The sequence below is a fragment of the Xiphias gladius genome, chromosome 6 (genome assembly GCF_016859285.1).
Source record: "Xiphias gladius isolate SHS-SW01 ecotype Sanya breed wild chromosome 6, ASM1685928v1, whole genome shotgun sequence".
NCBI classification, from domain to species: domain Eukaryota; kingdom Metazoa; phylum Chordata; class Actinopteri; order Istiophoriformes; family Xiphiidae; genus Xiphias; species Xiphias gladius.
In genome coordinates this window covers 2,970,969-2,991,942 of record NC_053405.1, presented here as the reverse complement: position 1 = coordinate 2,991,942, position 20,974 = coordinate 2,970,969, and the positions used below count along the sequence as shown (strand labels likewise).

Here is a 20,974-nt window from a genome sequence, read left to right as displayed (position 1 = left end):
GTGCAGCTTGACGCGATTGAAGCGGGAAAATCGTGCTTGTGAAACACATCTGAAAACCTCTCACAGAGAAATGCAGAGATGATACCTTTTGACTATGATGTTTGAACATTTTCTCTACTTCATCATGAAATACTGCACCAACTGAAATAAATTAAAGAGGAAAATGTGTAGCATGTATCACATATTTACTTTGAGGCAGATCCAGATCCAAATGGATGTTAATGGAGGTTTTTTGTAAAATTTCCTACTGTTTAAATTTCAAGTGTGCTGTCAAGTTCGGATTCGCTCTACAGAGATTTATACAGACACTTAAAGAGACATAAACACTGTAATGTAATGTGTCCTGGTCCTGGTGGGAAATAATGCAGACATCCTGACTCTTAACGTCCCACACTCTTGCGTTTTTCAGATCCCAAGGTGAGCTGACGGCCTGTTGTGTTCGTCCGTGCAGCTGTAAGAGCTCGCTGTTTAGAGGAAACTATTGACTGAGAAACACAAAATGTCTGCTGCCGACATCAGCCCGCTGATCCTCGCACTCCTCCTCCTCCTAACCTCGGTAAGATGATTGGACTTTTCTTTTACCTTTTTAAAATGTCTAATCTACCTTGTGTTTCCCTGTGTACGAGTGAGAGCTCCTGTGCACTTGCAGCTGAAACAATCCACATGCAAACAGACTGAGCAACAGGTGGAGCTTTACATGAATAAATTCAGCAAACAGGGATGGAGGCCTGATTTCCATGCACTCGTACAACCGTTCACAGTGTGTGTAAACAAGTGTCTGTATCAATAATTCATTGATCAGTGTGTGGCAGGAACGATGGATATGGATGCATTCTCATCATTTATTCATTGCTTATTCAACATTATTCAAGTCTGTTAAATCTGCGAGGAGGGAGAAGGTCCTGGTTACCGGACTACCCTACTCCTCTCCTCTCCTGTCCTCTCTTCTCCTCCCATTTCCTGTTTGTGGTGTGAGCGTGAGTGAGGGTGGTGGACGTGCGAGTGGCGCGGAGTTTTGAATGGTTTTCGGTCCCTCTTTCCCTCTGTCTTAGTGCATGATCAGGTAAGCTTTTTCTTAATAGTTTCATTGAGTGTTTGCTGAGTCATCGGTGGTTTTGTGAAGTGGTTTTTGGGAGGGACGGCGTCCTCTGAGACGCCACCTCCGTCTATCCGACAGGGAGTAAGGATAGTCCCGCTGGATAGTAACATAACCGTGGAGGAGGTTCTGTTGGCTGTCGGCGAACAGGTAGGACACGATAAATTATCTTTTGCATCAAGAATGGAAAGAGCAGTGGTTGTGTTCTTGAAAGATGAGCCTCATGTTCATCATCTGAGAGTGGCGTGTTTATCAGGGAGACTTTTGTGCAGGTCTCCCCACTGTCAGTTCCCTCCACGCGGATCACGCGGATCACCTCGTTGTACCTAACGAGTTGTTAGAGAACGAGCTCCGTAGGTGCGGTAAATTTGCCAGCAGATTTAAAACAGTGACTTCGGGGTGTAAGGATCCCAAACTGAAGCATGTTCAGTCTCTGAGGCGGCAGGCGTTCATCTTGCTGGACTTGCCTACACAAACACTGGAGGTGTCTTTCAGAGTACGGTGATGGCTATTATATGGTTTATGCCAGCGCAGGGCAGGTGAAATGTTTCGAGTGTGGAGGTGTCGGTCACAAACGTTTTCCGTGTCCGCATAAACAGCAGGAGGCGGCGGCGGCGGACGAGTCCGCTTGTGCTGAGGTGGCTGGTGGGCCCGCGGTCGGGAGTGAAGTGGGTAATCACGCGCCACTGATTCACACACCGAGAATAATTATTTAGATAAGGAGGAGCAGAGTCAGCTTGAGAAGCAACGGGCTTCCGTGACTGCAGAGAACCTGAGCAGCTCTCAGTCTGCAGGCGCCGAGATACGACCACAGTCAGCAGAAAATGTTGAGGAAGCAGCTTCCACAAGTTTTGCAGGCAGAGATCACACTGTGATCACCAATGAAGGACAAGGTCTGCTCAATAGCCAGGCATCATGTGAAGGAGAAGAAATGGCGTATGACTCTGAGTCAGATACAGTATCTATTGGTGAAACTCAGGAACACAAACCTCTACTTTTTAGAGGAAATAACTTAATTTCTGGATGAAACATATTGAAAGTCTGTTAGAGTTAATGGTTACTTCAGAGACACTGACAAATTCATCAGACCTGCCATAGGCTGCCAGGAGGCAGAGTGACCACTAGTCCGGGCGAGATGAGGAACCATGCGACAGATTTCTACGCTGACCTCTTTGGTGCAGAGCGATGCAGCATGGAGGGCCGTGAGGAGCTCCCGGAAGGGCTTCCTCAAACTAAGCCCAGATGAGAAAGCTGCTCTGGATTGTGAGCTGACTCTGGAGGAGTTGACAGTTGCCGTAAACAGGATGGCATCAGGACGGGTACCAGGGATTGATGGTCTCTCCAGTGACTTTCATAAGCATTTCGGGAATACCGTTGGACCTGTTTTACATGGTATTTTGTTGGAGTTTCCCAGAACAGGATCCCTCCAAGTCTCTTGTCAGCGAGCAGTGCTTTCCCTGCTACCCAAGAAAGGAGACTGGAGGCCAGTTGCCCTCCTCTGTACAGACTATAAAGTGCTTTCCAGAGCCTTATCAAACAAACTCAAGGATATCCTGGAAATAATTGCACACACAGACCAAACTTATTGTATCCCGGACAGAAAAATCATGGAAAACATTTTTCTGATACGAGACGTTATTAATGTGTTTAGATACAATAATGTTAATTGTGGTATTGTCTCTTTTGACCAGGAGAGAGCTTTTGATAGGGTTGATAACTCTTATTTGTTTTCTACACTTAGAGCTTTCTGTATTGGTGATGGTTTTTTGGCTTAGGTTGGTGTATTGTATAATGGTGCTCAATGTATGGTAAAGATGGGTACAGGGCTGAGTTGGTCAATCCCCATACAGCGAGGGATAAGACAGGGTTGTCCTCAGGTCAACTATATAGCTTAGCTATTGAGCCCTTGCTTTGCAAGTTGAGAGGTCGGCTCAGTGGTCTCTTGCTGCATGGGTCATCTGACTTTGATCGTCTTCCTACTGTTTCTGCTTATGCAGACAGTGTTCATGCTTTTGTCTCCAGTCAGGGGGATGTTCAATGTTTGCAGGATACCCTGACTCTTTATGAAAAGGCATCCCACCTGCACGGGTGAACTGGGTTAAAAGGGAAGCTTTGTTATTGGGACAGTGGAGGAATCAGGCAATGCCCAGTCTGCCTGGAGGACTTGAGCGGGGGAAGGAGGGGCTGAATGTTTTGGGAGTATTTTTTGGCAGCGAGGGCTTTCAAAGAAAAAACTGGGAGGGAGCTAAGGAGTAAGTGGGTGCTTGGTTGTATAAATGGAAATGGTTGCTACCCCAGTTGTCATATAGGGGAAGGGTTCTGGTTGCCAATACTTTGGTCGCCTCAACTCTATGGCACAGACTCATTGCTATTATGCCACCAAGAGTCCTAATAAGGCACATTCAGAAAGCCATCCTGGACTTCTTCTGGTCTGGCCACCGCTGGGACATCTGACAAAGGTGATGGCAACATCTGAGGACGCCCGGGTAAGGAAGAGCAACATCACCTCTACCAGGCTGATTAACAGAGTGGTGAAGGAAGTCTGTGCTGCCCTGCCACAAACCCTGAGAGCATTTGCAGAAGACAGTACTCTGTATGACCAGTGGAGTGCAGGCTGTGAGTACATTTTCCCCTCTTTGTCTATTACCCTAGCTGTACGGGAGTGGCAGGAAGGAGGAGGTCAGCTGCTATAAGTCACAACCCCCCACCTGGACAAGTTTCAGTCTGTGGGGAAAAAAGTCTGTGGGGACGTAAAGATTCTGAACCGGCACTCTTTGGCAGGGGTGAAGGATTTGAGGTGGACTGATTTTTTTGGTCCAGACGCTTCCCCAAATGGCAGCTGGAGGTCCCTGTACAAGTTGCCTGTTGAAAAGTGAACACCAGACCTTCACTGGAGGGTTGTACACGGGGCAATAGCTACAAACAGATACAGAGCACACCTGGATCCTGAGCTGTTCTCAGACTGAGGCCCTAGTACATTTATTTGTTCAGTGTCCTTGGCTGTCAGCACTGTTTGTGCTTTTAAAAAAGGTGGTTTCAAGGTTTTGGGGAGAATTTTTCTTTTGGTTTGTTCATTTTTGGCCCCAAATACAGTGCAAAGAATAAGATTGCACATACACTGATGAACTTTTTATCTGGTTCTGCAAAGTTGGCCATCTGGCTGAAGCGCAGGAACCGGGTTCAGAGCACTGGCAGTGTGGAACTTGTGCCGGTTCTGCCGGGCCTGTTGAAGGCTCGACTGAAATTGGAACACCTTTATTATCATATCATGGACAGTATGCAGGCTTTCAGGCATATTTGGGCTGTTGGGGGGGGCGGAGAGTTGATTCTTAATATTTGATCAGAGAAACACATTTTTTTTTTTGTTGTTGTTGTTTTCCCCTTTTGTTCTTGGGTGATGATATGACAACGATCTGGCTTCTCCTGGTAATAGTTTAATAAAGGGATTTTTAAAAACCGAAAAACCTCTCCTCTCCTCTCTTCTGTTCTCTTCTCCTCTCCTCCCCTCCATGAAAAGCTGTGAGGAAAGTGATCTTTTATTACTGTAGTTAAACGTGAGTCATCACCCCTGAGCTGTAGTGTTGTCTGGGAAACTGAGAGATGATGATTTTTTTTTTGAGCAGAAGAGAAGATGGTGATACAGAATAAACAGCACATTAAAGTCCACTTTTCACTGTAGGTATGTTGACAGTTAAGACAGACAGAGAGAGAGAGGTGAACAGATGGAAGAGCAATTATTATATATTCTGGAGACTAAAGTTCTGGGTGATAGATGTGCTGTGCTTGTATGTGATGTTGCCATGGCCTGTTTCACAAATGCTGCAACATATCTTGGGTTTTCATGAGCCAGTGACGTAAGTGGCAGGATGCACCGTGGGATAATTTGGGAACACTGTAGCAAAAGCTCATCGTCCAACGGGACAAGACTAGCAGGATATAAATAGAAGGGAGACGGACAGCTTTGAGAGTTGGACAGCTGAGCAGAAGAAGCTAGAGAACAAAACAGTATCTGTCACACCGTGATGTCCCCGTCACAGATCAATAGAAAGACATTTTAATGCACACAGTGTCCGGCAGTAATACAGTTAGGTACATAAGTATTTAGATGGTGGCAAAACTTTTGTAACTTTTCTCTCTGTACACCACCACAGTGGACTTGAAATGAAGCCAGCAAGATGTGACTTAAGTGTAGACTTAATTCAAGGGGTCCCTCATTGTCAGAGGCTCAAAAGTAGTTGGACAAACCAATAGAATTATAAATTTAAGGATTTTTTTTATTGATTGGATGAAACTCCTTTACAGTCAATGACAGCCTGAAGTCTGGAACCCATGGTCATCACCAGATACTGAGTCTCCTCCCTTGAGATGCCTTGACAGACCTTTACTGCAACCGCCTTCAGATGCTGCTCGTTGGTGGGTCTTTCTACCCTCAGTTTTGACTTCAGGAAGTGAAAAGAGCGCTCAACTGGGTTGAGGTCAGGTGACTGACCTGGCCATTGAAGAATATCCCACTTCCTTTGTCTTGAGAAGCTCCTGGGTTTCTTTCGCAGTATATTTTGGGTCATTATCCATCTGTACTGTGAAGCACCGTCCTATCGGTTGTGTAGCATTTGGCTGAGTCTGAGCAGATAGTACAGAGCTATACGCTTCAGAACTCGACCTGCTACTTCTATCAGCAGTGACATCAATAAACACCAGTGACCCAGTTCCATTGGCAGCCATACATGCCCGTGCCATAACACTGCCTCCGCCATGTTTGACGGATGATGTGGTCTGCTTTGGATCATGAACCGTTCCTTTCCTTCTCCATAGTCTTCTCTTCCCGTCATTCTGGTATAAGTTAATCTTGGTGGTCCCACATGTGTTTCAAACAAAAAACACTGCTGGAGCTGAGCTCAGATGAACTTTTAATTCTCTCAGCTCATGTGATATTAAAAGGTCTTTCTATCTGTAACTGTCCAACTCTCACAAGTGTCCATTTCCTTTCCATTTATTTATACCGTGTTTCTCCTTTAATGTCAAAGTGATAGATTTTTTTTTTCTGCAACGTTCCAATAACGATCCCACAGTGCATCCCGCAACCTATGTCACTGGCTTGTCAAAATCCATGGTGGTATTTGTGAAATGGTCTAATGCTGCAGTGGCAGAGTTGAACTGAGTGAATTCTCAGATGTCGAGTACACATGATTGCGCTGATCTTGGTCAGCAGTCTGTGGTTGAATGTAAAACACGCTTTACTGCTTTTGAAGAGCATTAAAAAAATCTGTCTGTAAATGAAATTGTAAGAGTGGAATTTCTTCCACAAAACATATGCAGAATTTACATACAGAATATATATATATATACGTATGTATATGTGTGTATATGTGTGTGTATATATGTATATATATATATATAGATATATATATATATATATATAGATATAGATATATAGATATATATGTATAGATATATAGATATATATGTGTATAGATATATAGATATATATATGCATAGATATATAGATATATATGTGTATATATATGGATATATGTATATGCATATATATATGGATATATGTATATGCGTATATATATGGATATATGTATATGCGTATATATGTGGATATATGTATATGCGTATATATGTGTATATGTATGTATATACATATACACATATATATTGCATTTGAGCCTTATTTGATTTCTAGTTCACTTCTAAAATGATTAATCACATTTGTGTTAGCCTCTTAAATTGAAGTTACATTGCAGTTTCAGTGAACACTAAGCATGATAAACTGTAGTTAAGCAGCTGGATTAGTTTAAAATATTGACACTACATCAGCTACACGATCATTTAGCAATCATTATACAGCCACACACACACACTCAGTCATCATGTGCATGTACCCTGAGGTTGGTCATGCTGGCTGTACGCAGTTTGACCTAAATGGGTACAGTGAAATGATTTAGGCCAGACAGATGTGATATACCAAGTCACAGGAGGCTACAAGGCAGAGAAATAAACAAAGAAGTACATGAACTCTGTTTGAAACTTTCCAAGACTCACACAGTGCGTTTCACTCTCCTGCTGCTCCAAACACCCATCATTTCAGCAGCCCCGGGGTCTACGAATTTAGTTCATGTTCACGCAATCGGTGTTAAAGATTGATTCTCCCTGGTAGCGTTCAGCGCCAAAGAATGAAGTAGAGACTTTGATACCAAAGTGAGGACGTGGAGGCCGAAAAGGTGGACGAGTATCTAAAACCTAAAACACTTTAAGACTGGCGATCCAGGTTTAGTTCACACGCCATACTGCAAGTCAGCGTTGATATGTTAATGCTTAAATCAATACACTCAACTTTGTTTAGTTAGGCGCTAAATTTCAAACACAGAAACACAAAACTGTCAGCAGCATAGCACTTACAGCACACAATTCAATGAGTTAAGAGTGCACCGGAGGTTTTTAATATCTAACCATGACCCAAATGTTTCTTTTGACTGCAAAGCCCCAACACTTTCACAGCTGTTTCAACTCATTTCACCTGATTAGACCTCGTCTCCGGACTGTGTGGGCCAACAGACTGTGTGTGACTGACATCTCTGAGACTCTCCTTGTTAGATATGTTGCACCTGTTACATGGCATTTGGTGACCTGATGTAACTTTCAGCATAGCTCCACCCAACTTCACCCTGAGCAGAGGTCTAATCAGCCAGACTAACTGAAAACACCTTGTGCGGGTGTGCAAGATCCTTTTAACTGAGTGGTTTTGCTCTCCTCACCTTTAAGTCTCTGACCTTGCTTTAGTTGTCACATAGAGATATTGTAGAAATAAAATGTAGATTGCAGTTTCCACATACTTTATGATCTGATCTGTCGGTAAATGTTTTCTTTGAATGTACTTAAACTGGCATTAAGTTTTCTGGAAAATGTAATTTCTTACAGCAAAATAGCTGCATATCAATGACATTTACTGACAGATTGGTTGTAGTTACAGTGGTAAACACAAATTCAAAATGCCTGTTATCAGTGGTGCTCCAACGAAAAAGAAAACAAAAAAACTAACAGAAAGCCGAAAGTGAGGCCGGTGCTTTGGGTTGTGTTGCAGAAGTAAGAAAAACCTCCTTCAAAATCTCACTGACATTTGTAACTAAGCTAACAACTAAAAATCTCCATGTGAATGACCGTGTTGGCTCATATGCTCTGGATGAGTAAATAGACAACTGTTAAGTAGCACATTAGCTTTAACAACTTTTAAAAGGTGATAATATGCGAATGTTGTGTTTAGAGGTCGCTGCGCCCAATGAATGCTGATGCTTCTTGAAACCATGGCGATCACTTGCACCATTTAAAGCTACGATATGTAGAAAATAAATCTCTGTGGGTTTGTTCCTTTGAATGACACCTTTTTACAGGGACACTTGCACATGGATAAGTCATTTCATCTGCTGATATAAAAATATTATGAGTGCATCTTAGAAGCCGGAGACCGACGCTAGTGATTACTCTTAATACTTTGTGGATGTAAATACTTTCTCTTCCAAACCCATGAATGTGACTAGCTAGTGTCTACAGTGTCTAACGAATATTTCTGAGATGGAATCAGATCCACATTCACACAATAGCGGTCTGAGAGGCTCCATCAATTCAACCATCTGTGCTTTTCCTGTAGCCCTGCAGTAATGGTGCTGTTGCTGAGAGTGCGCTACATAAATCACCCAGCAGAGTTGTGGATACAGAGAGTGTGTCGGCACTTGTTCCACGCAATGCCCCGAAACTACTGTCTCTCTGTTACTCTGCTAAATGTTCAGTGCGTGAATCCCGAGCCAGCAGTGTTGACGTCAGCATATAAATGCTCAAGTGCTCCCCTGCTGCACCTCATAAAGCTGTGACGCGGCATCTCCCAGACTGACGCCAACACAGTCTTCTCAGCAGAAGCCCCTCGGGGGGGGGGGGTGACCTCCGTGTCTGGAGTCATAGCGCTGCTATTCTGGCTGTTGTTGTAATCTCTGGCCTCGACTGTGTCGTAGCTGCTGGAGAGCACAAGTATGAACCAGTCCTCTCTGGGTATGTGTCCGTGCTTCTTAAATGACGGGAGTAACGCCCGGCATGGTCCAGTGTGAAAAGTGCAGGTCCGACAGCCTTTCCTGCCTAGAACACTGTTCCTCCTCTGGGCCAGTTAGCGTGTGGAGAGCGCCACCAGCTCTGAGATGGGTTTGTTTAATTGGCTGAGTGTTTAAACAGATCCCAGAGCTAAGGCATCTCCGACACTGTGGTGTGAACCGCATGGCGACGCCAAAGAAGCGGCCTCTTCCATTTAACCTTTCCTCTCTGGTCTGTCGTAATCTGCAGCCACTTGACTCGCTCTCTTTCTCTCTCTGAGGTGTGTGTTTTTCTGCGTGTGTCCTCTAGGTTTCGAGTCAACAGGTCCCTTCTAACTGTGTGATCAAGAGGGAGCAGGAGAAATGCATGGAAACGATGGCCTCAGATGATCCTGGGAACAATCCAGACTACGGTACGTTTTTGTGGGTCTGTGTTTGTTTAGCCTTTCATCCGTTCCCCTCATGCTAAACACTGTCTTGTTGGTGTTTAAACAGTTTTCAACACAACTTAGAGAAAATAAAATGAAATAAAAACCGAATAAAGACAGAGATTAATAACAAGAACATCTTCAGGGCCTCCATGCTAATGAGCAGGAGATACTTGTGGAAATTGTAGTTGCCTCTGACCTGCTTGTCTGCACAGACAGGTCGTTAGAAAGACTTCACAGTTTGCCTGTGTGTGTGCGACCGTGCTCGATTTGTTTCACTCTCTGCCTCTGATTCCAGAGAGAGGGCGGGTCAGACGCTTTACTTGGCAGCATCTCATGATGATGCTGATGCTGAAAATGAAAGTTGATCCTTGAGACAGTGAGTGGGGGGCGTCGCTCTGGCTGATTAGACGATGGACGAAGAGAAGGTCTGTCTAAGAGCTGCTCTTGGCCAATTCTCTCTCTTGACCCTGCTGATGTAGCCTCGCCCAAAGCCGCCACTAGTGCAGCCCACAACAATGAGTTCTTGTTTTGGCTTCGCTCCCGACAATTTCCTCTCGTGTTAGCACAGCGGAAAGCTCCTCACATAAAGGTGGCAGCCCAACTTTGACCGATACCTAACTTCTTTATTATCTTTTACTCACTGTATTTCATGATTTGTTGATACTGGCGCGTACACGTGCTAATGTAAAAAAAACCAAACTCTTTTATACACTTAAAACTCCGCAACCACTAGGTGGCAAGTCGAGCAGGGTTTTTAACCTGAGTGTAGTTACTCGAAAAAAGCCAATTTCATCAAGTCTGATGCTGCTTCATTGCTTAAAGTTACAAACTGTTATGTAAAACACTTCATGGTGGAGCTGAATCCATCATTGGAGGTGGAGAGGGAGGGGTAGATTCCTCCTGGGCCACTGGCTGTACACTGTTGTTCAGGAAATTGAGCTTGACTATTCTGTTATCATTTTAAAAGAAATTAATATTATATTAAAGGAAATATTAATAGAAATGATCGGAGATTAAAGTCGTAAATTTTTTGTTTTTTGAACCGCATTACTTCCCTTTACAAGGTTGGATCAACCTCATCACGCCGCAGACGCCGCCGGTAACCAGGGAAAGCCACATCCCATTCCCATTGCCCATAGTTGTAACCAGTGACATCCTTGCATCTGTGCATTAGGTTGTAGTTCCTGATGCGAAAAACACTATCACCTCATCCAAATCGGTATGTTGCTTTCTTCTGAATCGGCCCAATTCAATGCTTATGATAATATGGATAGAAAATCAGAGAAAGATCGGACAATCTCCAGGTTTTTTCTTCTCCTAAATTCAGGACTTTAATCTCAGAGATTCAGAGTTCTGTCTCAGAATATCAGACCCTCCCCTGACCCCGTAATTTTTCTTTTTAACCTACAATGACCCCAATACGCTGTCAGCGTATTAAGGCTCGTTGTAAGGTACAGCAGTTTGTGGGGCAGCGCATCTTTTCGAAGATGTTATTTGTGCTGTAAGTGGAATATTAGCTCTAAAGCAGGGCTGGTTAACTTAGTCACATTCTAAGTTTGGAAACTGGACCCATTCCCTTTCAGGATCACTGATTACAACGCACATGACTGTAACGTAATTTCCCAAATCTCTGGCTCTTTTATGGAGCCAGTTTCTTCAGTGAATCTTCGTGATTGTGTCCCATCTAGACCGATTTCTAAATATGGAATTTAGCAAACAAAAAATGTATTATAACAACCAGACGTCAAACATTAACTGCATAAACTCTCTCCCTTCTCTGTTGACTTTAGTCTTTCTATCTTTCTTTCTTTTTCATTCCTGACTGAAACTGACGCTGATGATTAAAACTGAGTTTAAAATAAATACCTACAGCAACAAGAAACTCATATACATGCTGTGCTGGCAGCACATAGTAGACTTATAATTAGTTTATCTGTTGAATGAGATTTTGTGGGTTAAGAAGAAAAGATGCTTGTTCAGAATAGCTGTTGGCATGAGAACTACCCTTTCAGGTACCATATGAGTATTTGAAGGATCTGTGATTTTGATGTAATGATGAATGAATTGCAGGTGGGCCATTTTTTCCCCCCGAAATGAACATATGGCTCGCTAGAATCAAACGCTGTGTTGGTCTCACCCCTGGTGTCCTCAGGTTGTCCGTGGATGTGGGACAACCTGACGTGTTGGCAGCCGGCCAGGATCGGTGAGGTGGTCGAGGTCAACTGCCCCGAACTCTTCTCTCAGTTCATGAGCGAAGAGGACTACGGTCAGTTTCTAAGCACTTCTCATTCACAGGAACCATTAACAATCAATCCGCTTGAGGTTGATAGACTTTTGAGGCTAATCATTCTGTGGTGTTTACTGTCAAAGATTCAGGCGTCTGAACGTGAAACTGTGGAGCCATTGCAGGAAACCACACTGATATGGAAGAATAACACATTCAAATTTATGAATGGGTGTGTGAGTATTTGTATGTGCACTTGTGCTTCAGTTACTATCTTTTGTGTGGACGAGTGTGAGTTGTCAGCTTTGGGATGATGACATTCAAGGAAAGCGAAGATTTTTTTCTGGTCAGTCTGGGCATTTTGTCTGGTTCTCACTTCTCTAAAAGGGTTTTTTTGGAGTTAAATCTTGTTTTTCTTGTGTTTGGGGGTTTGTTTATGTGAGGAATCCATTAACAATGATGTATCCGGGGAATTTCAGGGCGTCCTATTGACAATAAATATAGTGTTGACTGAATCCAGAGTAAATATTCAACCAAACAACCAGAAAATATGCATGATATTGGACGTAAAATATCAATATACCGTACATGTTTGATATTATAGTCTTAACTATGTAATATAAGCTTATCTTATACGTCTTGACTCATGAAATACTTAATGTTAGGTCCGCTTTTCTCCCTGACTTCACTCACTCTTGCAATTAGTCTGACTTGGCCTCTGCTTGTTATAATCAGAGGAAGTCTTCTGTATCCACAGAGCTGGGGAAGGTGAGTCGTAACTGCACCGAGTTTGGCTGGTCAGAGCCCTTCCCCCACTACATCGATGCCTGCCTGTATGAGGAGGGAAACAGCAGCCATCTGGTGAGTACCAGGTTGACAGTTTATTGGTCGTTCCATCTTCAGAAATACAGCCGAATGAAACGTCACCATCCCACCAGGGTCCTACTGTCGGGTCACGGCTCTTGTTGTGCTCGTGTTCCATATTCAGGACATGTACTACGTGTCGGTGAAGGCTCTGTACACCGTGGGCTACAGCACCTCTTTGGTCTCGCTCACCACAGCCATGGTCATCCTGTGCAGGTTCAGGTGAGACGCTCGGCGGTCGTGGCTAGAAACATGAGGTTCATCAGATGGAAATGAAAACAGCGGGAAAAACACCGAAGTGGTCGATGCTAAAGATCTCTTGGACTTTTTAAGTCTGGGTCTTAAAAGGTGCTGCAATCAGAGATGTTTGTGATGAGGAATTCACTCCCAGGGTTAATTATGAAGTTCTTTAAATAATTAAGTGTAATTAAAGTGTTTGAAAAATATCTGTGGTAAATATTCTAGACGTAAGGTCCACGTATTTAGCCATTCCTGGAGGTCTAAAGTTAATCTCCATGTATTTGTAGTTTAGTTTAAGTCCCTAAATAAATGGCATTACATATAGTCTTGCTTAGTTTTATTCACACTCTGATTCATTATAACTTATTATAAGAATTATACTGTACTTTTAAATTTGATAAAAAATGCATGGGTAAATTAATATGAAACAGTAGCTCTCAATAGTGACACCACTATCTTTATTAACACTACCACTAGCATTGCTGGCACCAGTGCTACCACTACTGTTGTTACTGTTACTCCTACTTCCTCCACTTTAATTACTACTGATACACGTCTACTGCTACTGTCGAAACCACCACTACTACTATTGTCATTACAACTGCTGCAATTGTTACCACTTCAGTTGCTACAACTGCTGTGGTTCCTACTACTGCTGCTGCTACATTACTAGCACTCCCACCACTACCACAGTTGTTATCACCTCAACGTCTGCTACTACTTCTACTGCAGCTGCTGCAACCGCTGCGACACCTCTAATACGACCACTACTACTAGGCCCACTGCTGTTACCACTTCGGCTACTACTATTGCGGCTTCTACCACTAGTACTACTACCACTGCTAATGCCAAGACAAGAGGCAGCAGTATGAGCGGCACTAGTGCTATCGCTACACGACTTCTCCTACTGCTGCCGTTATTGAACGTATGACAGTTATTATCACCTTCTACTACGACCGCTGCTGGTGGCACTGCTGCACTACTACTAGACGTAGTAGAACTTTCACTGCCACATCTACTTCTGCTCCTGCAACTGCTCCCGCTGCCGCTCGTCAACAGGCGATTGTCAAAGCCGCACAGCAGAGGTCGTGGGGCTTCTCTCTCTAATAAGAGGTTACACGATGTTCAGTGTGTTCGTGTCTGTTTTTCCACGCAGGAAGCTGCACTGTACCAGGAACTTCATCCACATGAACCTGTTTGTGTCGTTCATCCTGAGGGCTATTTCTGTCTTCATCAAAGACGGCGTGTTGTACGCCAAAGAGGACAGCGAGCACTGCTTCATACACACCGTGAGCAGCGCACACACGCCCGCGCACGCGCCCGCAGAAAGCTGTCGATTCTGGCGTTCAAATAGGATTGTCTTACCTTCTCCTTTGCTGTCTTTTTCTCTTCCCTCCTTGAAGCTGGAGTGCCGAGCAGTGATGATATTCTTCCACTACTGTGTCCTCTCGAACTACTTCTGGCTCTTCATCGAGGGTCTGTACCTCTTCACTTTACTGGTGGAGACCTTCTTCCCTGAAAAGAGATACTTCTACTGGTACATCATCATTGGCTGGGGTGAGACACCGAACACGCCATACACTGCATTAGATTCTCATCTCGCCAAATGGTTGATATTCTGCATCGAGTGCAATGCTGTTAGTCTTTACATCTTTTTGTTTTTCACGACTGCGGTTTCAATCAGGGACCCCCACGGTCTGCGTGACCATCTGGGCCGTGCTGAGGCTGCACTTTGATGATATTGGGTAGGTTACGAACAATGGAGTCTAGTCTCATGTTGTCGGTTTTGCGTTCACGCCGCTGAAAGTGCTGTTCTATCACTTTGCTGTCTCAGCTGCTGGGACATGAATGACAACGCTGCCATCTGGTGGGTGATAAAGGGACCTGTGCTGGCTTCCATTATGGTGAGGCCCCACTCGGTTTGAGAAACCTTTACCAGGGATGTTTTTATTTTCTAAACCTCCTTTCCCTTAAATCTTTTCCACAGATCAACTTTGTTCTCTTCATCGGCATCATCATCATCCTCGTCCAGAAGTTACAGTCCCCAGACATCGGAGGAAACGAATCCAGTATTTACCTGTGAGTAACGCTTGTTTCTAAAGTGAGGCTGTGTAACTTTTGTCAGAAGAAATGACACAGTCTTCCTCCTTCATATGAAAAGTTGAATTTGCAAGCACTAAAGCGCACCGTCGCTCGGCGACACCCGCGACCGCGTATGACCAATGTAATTAATATCAGTGTAAGATTACTGAGTCAGTCCTCACGTTATGACCCTTCTCTGCATGTGATACTGCTGAAATGCTACGTGTCATCCTGTCCTGGACTTGAAGCTTGATTCACACAAATCATTTGAAGGTGAATATCAATCTGGTAGTAAAGGTCGGGTTTCGGGAGACCATGCGACTGGACTTTACGCAAAGAGCCTTTATTTAAATCTTAAAGACATTTTTCCCCACTGCTCTTATTTAAACCGCTCGGATTTTTCGTGGATTGTTTGGCGTGGTGTCCTATGGGAGTGGTGACCCTTTAAAATAAAGCATCACTGGGTGCGACCTTACTGTGGACATGAGTTGTCAGCAGTTCAAACAAAAAGTGATATTCCCTCCTCAGATTATCTTATTTGAAAAAAAAAAACGTATATAATTTTATGTAATACATTTTATTTTCTTCATTATCCTTGTAATAATCTTGTGATTGGTCCGACAGTAGAGTAAATATCTTTTTTTTTTTATCTCTAAAGAGCAAATTGTTTTTCACGTGGAAAAAACTGACATTCAGTTATACAGTAGATCAAAATGTGGGCTGCACTACAGCTCGGGAAGAGCAGCGGACTTTCTCCACGTATCCTCCTGTCGAACCTGAACATAAACGTGTTAATGGCCGGGCACACGGACAGGACGGGGCCAGTTACCATGCACACATGCCTCCACGTTTCCTGCTAACTGTGAAGGCGGCCGCTGACACACACCTAGAAATCCACGCCTGCACAATTAAACCAACCTTTGAAGTTGAATTTTATTAAGACGGATTATGAGGAGGACACATATACTATTATCCAGTCCTCTCCTGATAATTTCTGTGCGTGCGTGCGTGTGTGTGTGTGTGTGTGTGTGTGTGTGTGTGTGTGTGTGTGTGTGTGCGCGTGTGTGTTATTTTGAAGGAGGTTGGCTCGCTCCACTCTGCTTCTGATTCCTCTGTTTGGGATTCACTACACCGTGTTTGCCTTCTCCCCTGAGAACGTCAGCAAGCGAGAGCGTCTGGTGTTTGAGCTCGGACTCGGATCCTTCCAGGTGACCGTTTCGCCGTCATGGCTTAAATTTAGAGAGAGATGTGGAGAAATGCAGCTAAACAGCCAGCGGAGGAAGAATGAGCATTTTAGCACAACTGCACACAGGACACACGTTTAAACTTTGACCGCTGTCAGACTTGTCTTAACTTGGCTGGGCTGTCGAGTTTGGACTGTTGACCTACTAAAATCATGGAGCAAACTACCAGAAAATAAACAAAGCAACACAGCCACTGGGACGCCTTGCATAGCGTCCCGCCTTGAACCTTTCATTTCTCAGTTTACTGTTTACCAACACTTAAAAACAAATGAAACCTCACGCTCTAAACAAGAGCCAAGGTGAGAGAAACGACAGGTCATATGTCCAACAATTTTGCCACAAACAGTCCAGAGAAACAACTCCAGCTCATTATCCCTGCACTTGCACTAATGGCTGTAGGTTCAGAGAGTAAAATTATCTGCTCCTACTTTTCGTTCCATCTTGACAACTACCTGCTGTTAGAATAGACATGGCATTGTTTCAGTCTGACACTTGGACCCGGACTCTGTCTCTCCAGGGCTTCGTGGTGGCCGTGCTCTACTGCTTCCTGAATGGAGAGGTAAGTATCCTTTAAAGCCTATAACTGACATTCTTCTTATAGAGTCTTCTGAATGCACACTTTGATTAAATATACAGAACATTATTACTGATCGGCAGCATAGGTAAGGTTTAGAATTCAAATAACTTGAAACACATCTGGATTCTCATGTGATTATTAAAAAAAAAACTATTTAACATCTGGAAAAAAAAAAAATCAATTTTACAGCCATTGTTTTGTAAAAAGGCTGTTTGCTGCGCGAAAACATAGTAGTTTACCTGTTCTCATGCTCTCGTGCATTTTCTAGTTTATGGACTGTTTTCTTAGCTCAGCTTCCTGAAACAAGAACTACAAAAAATTGTGAGTGCGTGTGGGCATGAAATCCAGGTAAAAAAAAATGGTGGAAACCAACAGGTAGTTTTCAGTGAAAACCAGTAAAAAGTGAAAACGATGAGCCTTAATTACAGCACAGACAGAGCTTTAGTGAGACAGAGGGACAGTGAGCTTGTCTCTTTCAAGCGAGGTCCATTAATAATGACCTTGTGAAGTATATCCCTCAAGGTGCAATCGGAGATCAAGAGGAAATGGCGCAGCTGGACGGTGAACAGGTACTTTGCTGTGGACCTGAAGCACCGGCATCCTTCGCTGGCGAGCAGTGGGGTGAACGGGGGAACGCAGCTGTCCATCCTGAGCAAGAGCAGCTCGCAGATCCGCATGTCCAGCCTGCAGGCCGAGACCCCGGCCACCTGAGCGGACCTGACGCCGCCAAAACCACCACGCCGACCCTCGTCCCGATGACCTGCCTCACCAACCCCTTCCTCAACCCGTACCCCAACCCATACCCGGACGACACCGTGATGGAAACCCAACTCAACTCCACCGACCCGGAACAGCCTCTAGTCTGACCCGCGGGACCCCGGAATACGACCAAACCTGAATGCCAGGTGCCAGAAAATATGAATCTCCCCATGTCCCGAGCTCTGACCTGGTTCAGGTGCAGCTGGAGTGAAAACAAACGTCACCCTCCTGTTCCTGAGCAGCCTACCATTCTGGAAGGGCATTAACAAGGAAGCTAGTGTCTATCTAGTGTACCACTAGAAGCCTGGTTGTCTCTCTGTACATATTGGATTAGTGTTAAAGTTGTCTGGTGCTTGACTATTTGCTGCTGTACAGCACAGAGGGACCAGTTTATTACTGCCGTCAGAGTATGTGTCCTGTCCCGGTCCATCGGCGGAAGCTTTTACATTTGTCCTCACGTTTCACCCGGTCCTCAAAACGTAGAAGAACTAGAACTATAGAACTAGAACTAGAACCTAGAACTATACACTGTACTCCGCCTTTTAAATACAGGTATCGCGGCTGCTGTGCCATTTGAAATAGCTCAGTGGAAGACAGACAACACTGGTCACGCTGAGGTAAATACCTTAAAGGGGCACGCCACCCAGTTTTACACATGACGACATCTTTTCTTCATCATGCTGAGTTCTGCTCAGCTTGCATTATGTGCTCTGCGACTTTGGAGGGCCTGGGCATCACCCTGGTGATGCCCGTGTTACAAACTGAGGGCGTGGGGTTTGAAAGATGTGGGGGTTCACCATTGGGGAGCATTATGGGAAATGTAGTATATATAGTAAGTTTCTATCCTGAAGTTAACAGCCCCAAACTAGGCACTCGACTTCAGGATATCTTGACCTCTGCTGCTTCAATTTTTGATCCGTCTGCTTTTAATCTGCCTCTTGAGGGTCCCCCGATTTCATGAAGGTGCAGCGCTAAAAAAAAGAAGTGACCCCCTAGTGTGAAGGCTGAAGCCCCGTATGTGCAACACAACCACATGAGAGTAGTTTTGGTGACTACTTTGACAAGAATTGAAGGAGTGAAGGTTCATACTCACATCGGGGTCAAAGACGACAGCCCATTACTTAATTTCTAAATTACTGCAGCGCTCTTCATGTACAAAACAGTGAATATCTACGAAAGTTCAGTATTATTACCCACCACTGGCACAAGCCTTCATTTCCTGTGTAAACTGTGACTGATGTAAAAAAAAAAATGTATATATATATTGGGTGTTGAAGAAAACCAGACTGAGGAATATCGAAAGAGAAAAGTCACCTGGATCTAACAGGTGAACCTTGGAAAGGCAGTTTTTACGAGAAGGACATATTTTCTAAAGTAATTATGAAATGCCAAAAAAAAAAAACACACACACACACACACCAGGGTCAGATGACTTCTTCGGATGTTTGTACGGTGCTGAGGTTTGCCGACCACGACCACAATCACAAACCTCTTTTTTAAATCTCAGCACTAGAACGGGGACGTCAGAGAAGAACACGCCTCGGAGATCAGCGCGTCCGTAGTTTCAAACAGCCGTTAGTACAGAAAATGTCAATGAAGAAAAGAACCCATGACTAAAGCGTCATGGGTTCAACTGCTTGCATGAAATTGCATTTATTGTCCATGTGGATTTGTTTACGTTTTTTTGTTTTTTTTTTGGTGAGAGTTCAGTGTTTTCATTGGATGTAAAAACATTTTTAACGGTTCCGTGTATTTTTCCCATGAACCTGAACTCACAAACTCACAGCTGCTGTGGAGGCAACGTGCTGTACTTGCTGATTTGATTCTCACTTTTAAAAGCTGAGCCTCTGAGTTTCGACATTGTACTGGTCTAAGTGAAGGTTTAGACCACCTGAAACATCACAGCACTTTGTTTATTTTGGGGATCGAATTTTCCTGATTTGTTTCTGAAAAATGACCGTTTGAAAAATCTGTTGGTTTTTTTTGCCAACAACTCCCTCGTGCCACCTCGGGGTGTCTCCGTCTCTCTGCAGTTATTGTCTCTGGCGGTGTTTGATCTCCTTACAACAAGCACACTCAGATGGCTGTTACTTTTGGAAAGTGACTTTTAACTCGGAGGTAATTCTCTCATTCCAAAGATGAATGAATTGACTCCTCATTGAGGCTTTTTTGGGGTTTTTTTTTTTGCACGACCGTATCTCTTTGCAAAGGCTGAGTTTTCTCAGCGCAGGTTTTTCCTTTGGTCTGACTCAACTACCCTCTGAATCCCTGAAAACTTTTGACTCTACTTTGTGTCTCAAAAAGTGCCTTCAAGCACAAAACAAGTATTTTGACTTCTGTTGACAATTTAAAGGAAAAGAGAATTTGTCTTTTCATTTCAAAACGAAACTGCAAAGTAAAGAAAAGGGTTTAACAAAGTGCTTTTTATGATGCTTAAGACTAAATGAGTATTTTAAACCTGGAGGCCTTCAAAGTACGTTAACTCGTCTTTGCAAAAGATGAGCGGGACATACGACCGATTTAGTGTTTTTAATAAAGCAGTGCTACAGTACAGTCAATGTACAGACCACTGTATACACGATATCACGTGCACACAATGAGAAGTATGTTTTAGTTTTCTTGTTTTGCAGACATCCTTTATTTTCTCTACAGCAGGAAAAAGGGAAATTACAAGACCGTGAAAAGTCTCATTAACCTGAACCACAAGAGCGTTTTCTTAATGATATTCTTCAACATGTGAAACAATTTTCTACTTCTAAGGGGCTGTAGTCTAAACGTCTAAAGATTTGACGACAGTTCTAATTTCTGCGAGGACAGAAGTAATTTGTTCTGACTTCAAATGTCCGAATTACGCTGTCTGTAACTGGAACTGCAAAACTCCAAAACAACAACAAAGGGAATTCTTGGATTAATAGATATTTGCCATTTCTTTTATGACTACACATTATTTATGATGATGATAGAAAAGCATATCTCCTCAGTTCAGTATCAAAATGTAGTTAAATGTTCAGTTTTTCTCCTCATTAGCTGTTCGAAGTCACACAATTAATATTGCTTTGGTCATTTACAGGCAAAAAGACGTCAAGTACGGAGTCCTGAAACCGACAGGATGTCTTTAAATATAACAATGAGTTATTCATCTAAAATAAATAGAACAGTAAGGAGGACTGTTTGGATTCTTTTATCAAGTGATTGGTTTTTACACTACATTCTAATTATTCACTGAATTTAACACTTTGGTTGAAACATGAATGTTTTAAAGCCCGTTGAGGCGGAAAGTTCATTCTTGACCTCGTCAACGGCAGTTTGCAAACAACAATCTCATCAGAAGGTCTGTTTAGTGGCTATTCTGGAGGTTTCTGAGCATCTCACACGA

At 43.5% G+C, this 20,974-nt stretch overlaps 1 protein-coding gene across 1 annotated transcript; it reads left to right on the top strand.

The window, feature by feature from the left end:
• Positions 1 to 499: 499 nt before the first annotated feature.
• Positions 500 to 17,550, top strand: adcyap1r1b (adenylate cyclase activating polypeptide 1b (pituitary) receptor type I). Its single transcript, XM_040128639.1, has 13 exons — positions 500 to 556; positions 9,488 to 9,590; positions 11,761 to 11,874; positions 12,590 to 12,693; positions 12,821 to 12,918; positions 14,093 to 14,225; positions 14,340 to 14,493; positions 14,621 to 14,681; positions 14,771 to 14,840; positions 14,924 to 15,015; positions 16,097 to 16,226; positions 16,780 to 16,821; positions 17,362 to 17,550. The coding sequence occupies exons 1-13, from the start codon at positions 500 to 502 to the stop codon at positions 17,548 to 17,550; spliced, it is 1,347 nt and encodes a 448-aa protein (XP_039984573.1).
• Positions 17,551 to 20,974: the final 3,424 nt, after the last annotated feature.